The sequence below is a fragment of the Otolemur garnettii genome, unplaced genomic scaffold (genome assembly GCF_000181295.1).
Source record: "Otolemur garnettii isolate 467f Iridium unplaced genomic scaffold, OtoGar3 scaffold00208, whole genome shotgun sequence".
NCBI lineage: Eukaryota > Metazoa > Chordata > Mammalia > Primates > Galagidae > Otolemur > Otolemur garnettii.
Window position 1 is genome coordinate 1775263 of NW_003852603.1, and position 8163 is coordinate 1783425.

Sequence of the window (8163 nt, forward strand, 5' to 3'; positions counted from 1 at the left end):
GGCGCCTTAGCCGGTTGAGCTATAGGCGCCGAGCCTGATTTTTTTCTTGCAGTTTGGCTGGGGCCGAGTTTGAACCCCCCACCCTCGGTAGATGGGGCCGGCGCCCTACTCACTGAGCCACAGGCACCGCCATGACCATCATCTTGATTGACAGTGGACCACATGATGAGAAGGAAAATCAAAGCGTGGCAGATGCGTCCCCACTGTTCCAGAGGCAGAGGTTCCCGTGGAGTGATTCAGCCCTGGGGATGGGGCCACCTCCTCAGAAAGGGCTGGCTCTGGGAGGCATCTGGGCCAGAGGTGAGGCAGGGCTGGGTGAAGACCTTGGCCAGTCCCTGCATATCTTTCTACCTTCCCTCCACCACTCTTACAGACTCCTGAGGATGGTGTGGGGTGGGGAATTCTCAATCATCTTAATTTTTACAAAAAATTCATCCACAATTGTAGCCACAAAGGTGAAGAGATGGAAATAGGGTTTTAAGGATCCTTTGCATTATTTTACTTGTAAAGGTATCAAACATTGAGAATTTTAGAAATAAAAGAAATGTGAAAGGTCATCGATCCTCAAACAGTTTTTTTCTTTTGAGACAGGTTCTTGCTCTGCCACCCAGAGCTAGAAGGGAATAGCGTCAGCCTCCCAAGTAACTGGAACTACAGGTTTGCACCACTACACTTGACTAATTTTTCTATTTTTAGCAAAGACAGGGCTCACTTTGTTCAGGCTGGTCTCGAACTCCCATTCTCAAGCAATCCTTCAGGCTCAGCCTCCCCAGAGTGCTAGGATTACCAGTGTGAGCCACTGAGCCCAGCCCTGAAGCTTTTTTGAAGCCAAAGGTACCTACCACCTTCGTACAAAGTAGCCCACAGAAGCCAGTGTATCAAAGGAGAGTGAGACGCTCTCAAGGACAAACAGGGACTACTGGGACTCCACTCCACCCAGAAACCCTACTCCCTCAGGTGCCCTTCAGGCAACTCCATGCCCTTCTGAGGACTCTACCAAATGCAGCCCAAAGACCAGAGTCTACCTCTACAATTGGGGGGCCGAGACCAGATGGATCCAGGGGGTCAGTCAGTCACTCAGCTAGTAGATGGAAGCTACTGAAAGATACCGGGATTAGAACCTTGGGCTTCTCTAAACCAGTCACGAGCTGAGTGCTGAGTCCTGATCCCATCCTTCCAGGTGCCCGCCATTCTTCCCCACCTCCCTCTTAGGACCACGCGAAACCACCACCCCTGGGTCCCATGGGTCAAGTCTTTAAAGCTGCTTGTGGTGATAATGAAAGGAGGGTCAATATTTGTCCTTAAAATGGGATTAACCAGATGTTTCTGCAAACATACTGTCTTACTTTGAAGATCACCACCTGACAAACAGTCTCCCAAACCCCCAAAGGTGAATAGGTGCCCCTGGAATGTGAAATTGCTGATATGTTGAGAAAAAATTGTTTTGAAAGTGTTTTCTTTTGTTTGCACCAGAACTCAGAAATGTGTAGACGCTTGTATTTTTATTATGCTCTGGATGCTGTCAGCTGAATTTTCAAAAGCTTCACCGCAGAAGCATCTAGATTTTTCTGAATTGAGACTCTGGGTCAATAGTCTAATTTTAGAAAACATTCCAACCCACATATTGTATAAGTTCCAGACTGAGACCAGTGGTTCTCGAAGTGTGGTCCCCAAACCACACTACCTGAAAACTGATTAGAATTGCAAATTCTCCAGCAGACTGCAAAACTACTGGATTTGAATTTCTAGGGCTAAGGTCTAGAAATTTAGGTTTTAACACACCTTCCAGGTGACACTGATACACACTAAAGTTTCAGAACCACTGGTCTATGCTATTCACAGCCATTTCTGAAAAGAGGACTGAGAAACTGAGCTTGACAAACCCTTGAAAATCAGCCTTGCCAACCTATTTATAGGTATTCTAGAAACTCCATTTAAAAACCCAGTTGCAGGGCAGTGCCTGTGGCTCAGTGGATAGGGCGCCAGCCCCATATACCAAGGGTGGCAGGTTTGAACCCGACCCCAGCCAAACTGCAACAACAACAAGAAAAACAGCCAGGCATTGTGGTGGGCACCTATAGTCCCAGCTACTCGGTAGGCTGAGGCAAGAGAATCGCCTAAGCCCAGCAGTTGGAGGTTGCTGTGAGCTGTGACGCCATAGCACTCTACCAAGGGCAAAAAAAGTGAGGCTCTGTAAAAAAATAAATAAATAAAAATAAAAACCCAGCTGCAGTGAGGCAAGAGAATCGCCTAAGCCCAGGAGTTAGAGGTTGCTGTGAGCTGTGACACCACTGTACTATACTGAGGGTGATAAAGTGAGACTGTCTCTAAAAAAAATGAAAAAATGAAAAAACAAAGCTGGTCTGAGTGCAGTGGGGTTTATAACTAATTGATCACAACCAGTTACAGATTCCTTTGTTCCTTCTCCACTCCCATGCTTTGCTTAACTAGGAAAAGAAAAAACCCAACTGCTAAATACCAGATAGTCAAGTTCATAAAGATCTCTACTAAGCTAGGATTTATGTAATTAAAACACTTTTCTTCAACCCTGGATGTCAAAAGCCTTTCCCAGAGCATTAAGGTGGCTCTTCTCACCGCGCTAAGGCTGGCAAGTTCTCAGAGTTTCCTCCTCCTTCTTTCCTCAGCCTCAGCTTCCTCAACTCTCCTTCCTTCTTGTTCTTCCTCCCACCTTTCCTTTCCCTCAAGCCTCTCCATCCTCAGCCTCCTCCTAAACTCTTCCTTCCTAATTTCCTCTCCTTCTCTCTTATGGAAGTTCATTTCCAGGCTCTGAGGAATTCCTGGGCACATGAAGGCCCAACCCTGAAAGTAGACGCTCTAGGTCCCCACACCTTCATGGCCTAACTCCCCAGCCTCTTGCTGTTTTCTACAGATGACACACGAGGGGCATAGAAAAGCACACGTCTCAGTCTTTAAATATTTGTTTAATTGTTTTCAAGTGAAAGCATTTGATCAGAACCCATGTCATTTTAAAATCTGGGGGATTTTAAGAAAAAGAGAGAGGTAAACACTCAAGTCCTTATAGTTTCCTTAAGATAAGCAAAGTCAGTCATGACTGGAGACCAATAACCTTGCACGTACATATGTAGTGACCATGAGGTCTAGAGGTTAGCCAAACCCAAACATCGAAAAGTCATCTGGGGCTCGGCACCTGTAGCACAGTGGTTATGGTGTTGGCCACATACACCAGGCTGACAGGTTCAAACCCATCCCAGGCCAGCTAAACAACAGTGGCAACTGCAACAAAAAAAAACAATAGTCGGGCATTGTGGTGGGCACCTGTAGTCCCAGCTACTTGGGAGGCTGAGGCAAGAGACTCACTTGAGCCCAAGAGTCTGAGGTTGTTGTGAGTTGTCACACCACAGCACTCTACCGAAGTCTAATAAGACTCTGTCTCAAAAAAAAAAAGTCATCTGGAATTCTTACTATAACAAAAGGCTGAGAAGTTGAATAAATTTGGCCACAATATATAGGTAGTATATTGAAGAATTTATGTCACTTCCAAGTGCAAGACAGTGACTTGCTTTAGCTTATCTGGTGATAAAAATATAGGAGCCCTGTTCTGGAGATTTAATGATATGGGAGGCATGAATACACACGCGGCAGTCTTGGGAAAACAGTAGCCCTCAGTTCTCTCACAGTCATTACAGCACCTTCCAAGCAGAATTCAAAGTCTGGGTTGCTGATCTTGTATGGCCACGTGGAGGGATGAGTCCCTCGCACAAGTGAGACCAAAAGAGATGGACACTGAGACTGAACTGACGGCCAAAACCTTGTTGATCTGAGATAGCCAAAGACTTGGCGACCAAAATCACTAACATGATCAGCCGACACAGCGTGGACATCAGCCTCCTCCGTCTCACCTGATCATCTAGTGGACAGAGAACAAGAAGACGCAGCGATCGCCTGGCCACCCCCTTGAGGGACGTCTGTCTGAGTTCTCCCAAAGCAGGCCCCAAGGTAGTCCCAGGAAGTACAAGTAGGGCGGGGGGGGGGGGGAAGTGACCCAGGGAAGGAAACCAAGCCAGTGAAGGTGTGTTAAAGAGAGGTTCCACTGTGGACAGCAGGGCTCAGTCCTGCTGGGGACCCCTGAGGGACTGTGTGGAACCCATTGGGATGTCCTTATGTGGGTCACATGTGGCTGTTCCCATAGCCAGAGAGATGCAGGAAGTCAGGAGAACTTTCAGCAAGGCCCAGGGAATGTGAACAGGGCACCAATGCCAAGGGCTCTGGGGCCAGCTTTAATTGAGAACTCAGGCTTTGTTCTGGCCTGACAGTTCTTAGCAGGCAGAGAACGAGGGACCAACACAATGGACCCCGACTCGGGTCTATACTACCCACAGCTGAGCTGTAGGGCTCTGAAGTCATCTAACCTCACCAAGGGTGAGTTTCCACAGGCAAAGAGAAAGGACGAGGTTGGGTCATTTCTAGGGTTAAAACCTGCCCTGCCTGTAACCACAAGACTTCCCCAAGGCAGTGCCAGGCCCTCCCCGACATCCTGCATCTGCACAATGGGACGTGATTTCCACTACATCCAAGTGCCACTTGTGCTCTTATTATCTCCATATCTTTCTTTAAATTGACTCATTTTCCCTAAGATTTGTTTGAAAAGGAACTTTTTAATAAATAAAAGATGATCATAAAAAATGCATAACTACAGGCTCAGCCCCTGTAGCACAGTAGTTACAGCACCAGCCACATACACAGGCTGGCAGGTTTGAACCAGCCTGGGCCAGCTAAAACAACAATGACAACTACAGCAAAAAAAATAAATAAATAAATAGATGGGCATTGTGGCGGGTGCCTATAGTCCCAGCTACTTGGGAGGCTGAGGCAAGAGAATCACTTGAGCCCAAGAGTTTGAGATTGCTGTGAGCTGTGATGCCACAGCACTCTACCAAAGGCAGCATAATGAGACTCTCTCTCCAAAAAAAAACTTCATAACTACAAAATGTCACTCCTCCAGGTGCCACCTAAAATCATCTCCCATCCCACCAAGGCTATGACCCCACACTCTAGAGAAAAGCACACTGGCCTAGTGTAGGATAGAGCCTTCAACGTACCACTTGACGTGGTCTGTCACATCAAGTGCTCCAAAATAATACCCGTGACCATGGATCTGACACCACCACATGAGGCAGGTCATGTACAGTAATACATCGTTTAATTCTCACAGGACACCTAGACAGACTTCCACTGCAATGGACAGGACTGCTATGTCCCCATTTCACAGATGAAGAAGCTGAGGTTCAGCAAGATGAGGCAATTCACACACAGTCTCTGAGACAGTCGATGGCAGCACGAGGACACACTCCTCCTTTGGACCCTGCAGCTCAGTTGTGGGTGGAGGTCTCTTATCCTGGACCCAGGGAACAGTGACGCCCATTCCCTGTGCTGGCCTCACACGTGCTCTTGGTAGCATCTTTCCCCAGAACCTTCCTAACATCCATTCTCACGGGACTGACACCTCAAATGTCCACACTCTAGGTCATGATACGCATGAAGGTGGCAGAGCTATGTTCTCTGGTGGTAAAATGCGGAGATGGCTTTTCCTCGTTTTTCATGATCTGCACTGCCTGATTTTTCTACTGAGGATACGTACTGCTGCTGTAATAAGAGAAAAATGACAGGGGTTTGAGCTTTTTTTTTAATCCACTGTCATTTTCCATCAAGTGGAAATGTTCCTCAAATGTTCCTTTGTCAAATGTTCCTCATTTGATAAAGAGGAACCCCATTTTTTGGAGGAATGCCCAAGATGGCACTGCGTGAGTGACGACCTTAGAAGTATGTCTCGAGAAAGCCCTGCCTGCATCGAGGACAGACACTCACAAAGCACCACGTGTTGGCGCTGAGCAGGGTGGGGGAGGACCTGAACTGGCACCTCAGGAGAGGGTGTTAGGCAGCCAATGTCCCAGGAGGCAGTGGTCTGTGAACAAGACAGTGGCCCACATGCAGCCTGGTATTGCCAACAAATGTAAGAATGGGGATGAGGTACAGTGTCAGCAGAACAGCAGGGCGATGTTGGGCTAATAAGGCCCAACTGCCAGCCCAGACCTCAACAGGCCTGGGGCCATCACTCTGCGGAGAATCCTTGAACCTCTATCTTTAGGGCTTTCCTCAAGCACATTCTCACCATCACCTTTGTGTTTACATTACATTAGGGTGCTTGTATGCCATCCTGGTTGGCCTGGGACTGTACCAGTTTACAGCAACTAACCTGAATAATTATTGACAGCACCCTCTTTCACATAAGCCTCCTGGTTTAGATAATCATTATGTATGTTCACACAGAGAAGGGGCCCGGTAAGCAGGTAACATGGACAAAGCAAAATTCCATTTCCCTAGATTTTAGTTCTGATTTTCCCACAATGAGCAGAATAATTCTAGACAACAGCTGGACAAAGCAAGGGAAGGCAAACATCCCAGGCTTACCCTGACTGTCTAAAGGGGGTGTTTGGAGTTCTACATGGAGAAGAATCCTTAGGCATCTCTGGGCACAGCAGGGCAGAGTCTGCTGTTTGACCAGTGATTATGATGAGGCTATAGGCACAGAAGAGGGTCCGTCCCCACTGCTCCTTCCACTCTGACAGGTGGAGCTCAGAAATGATTGGAAAAGGACAATGCTTAAAGCTTTTGCCATGCCTGGTTCTGTACAACCAGGATTATTCTGCTCTTTGGTGGTATTCTCCCAGCTAACACAGAAAATCCAATTAGTCGGGATGATGATGGAGAATCCCAACAGCCAAGTGACCCTGCAAGGAACAACTCTCACAGGAAGCTCTGCAAAAGTAGCTCAGAATCCCTGCTACACCCGTGTGGCTGCTTTACATGCTATGCGAAGAGGGAGCTTGAGGGCAAATGGAAATTATTTCCTCTGTCATCTTAAGACTTCTCCTGCGGAGTAGCAACCTCAAGACCCTTAGCCAACAGGATAGAGGAGTCCCTGCATCCAAATGACCACTTCCCAAAGCAAGCCCCTTCCCAGGTTTTGCTGTCTGGATAAGCAGAACAGTAAACTGGCAGCTTCTCACTTTAACACTGGCACATTTTGCTAACCCAGCACAACAAGCTGCATGGTCTGTGTTTCTCGAGAGAGACCGTGTTTCTTGGAGTAGAAGTGTGTGTAACCGGGTGTGTGAGTTGATGCACAAAGACTCAGCTGAAATTAAGAATTAAGAAAGACAGTGACTACAAAAGAGGTCGGCAAACCCTCAAGGAACAGAGGAGGCATGGGAGACAGTCGTGTCTGCCATTCAGCTCCACACTGAAATCAAGCTACCCAAACCCGAGGACACGCTCAGCTCACCTTGTTAAGCCGTTCAAGCATTTCTTTTAGCAGCAGTTGACATTCACACTCATTTTCATACCTGCAAATTGGACACATAAGCAAAAGTTGGGCGGCTTTCATGATTTTGTATGGATCATACACACTCAGCACTAAATTTAATCTGAGTACTACAGGCCTCCTTTAAGAAGCTCTAATGTCACGGGAGCAGCTAATGCTGCGTTTCCCAGCCCACTGCTTCCCCGTCCTTTTCACGCTGTGGCTCATGCAGAAATGGGAACATTTGCACAGTGTGTGGTATTAACAGGGAGCGGTCGGTGGAACACAACTCTCCAGCCCGGAGGCGCCAACCCTCCACCCGCCCCTCATGCCCTGCCATCCTGAGGATAAGGGAATTACATCCCCCGTACCTGTAACAGCAGCATAGAGCCCAGGAGCACATCAGACACTATCGCCCACAGACACCTTTAACCTGACCTCACTTGCATTTTGCTGGTATGTGTGACCTGTCAGTTTTTCTAGATTATGTCATTTAATCCTCACAACACCCTGGAAGAGAGCAGTTATCATTAATAGCTGTGTGAAAGATGAGGAAACTGAGGCTGAGACACTTGCCCAAGGCCACAGGCAGATGCTTTCACACATAACCTCATCCTAGTGGCATCACACCTACACAGCCTCCTCTGAGCAGGGTATGCTGGACATGCCAGGGGTCAGGGCCCCTGGAGGGAGCCCTCAACCTCGAAGAAGCTGCCTGGTGCATTAACACCCCCACTGCCTCCCCCTCAGCTGGGATAACTGAGGCATAGTCTACATCCGGCAGATTGAGCTCCATCCCCCTCAGCTGGGATAACTGAGGC

The 8163-nt window shown here is 47.8% G+C and overlaps 1 protein-coding gene across 1 annotated transcript in view; it reads right to left on the bottom strand.

Moving 5' to 3' along the window:
* The window catches only part of BFSP1 (beaded filament structural protein 1), a 44303-nt gene that overhangs the window by 28797 nt on the left and 7343 nt on the right, over positions 1 to 8163 (bottom strand). Inside the window, exon 2 of the mRNA XM_003801330.3 lies at positions 7325 to 7385. Within this exon, the coding sequence (XP_003801378.1) occupies positions 7325 to 7385 (61 nt within the window). The remainder of the gene's footprint in view (positions 1 to 7324; positions 7386 to 8163) is intronic.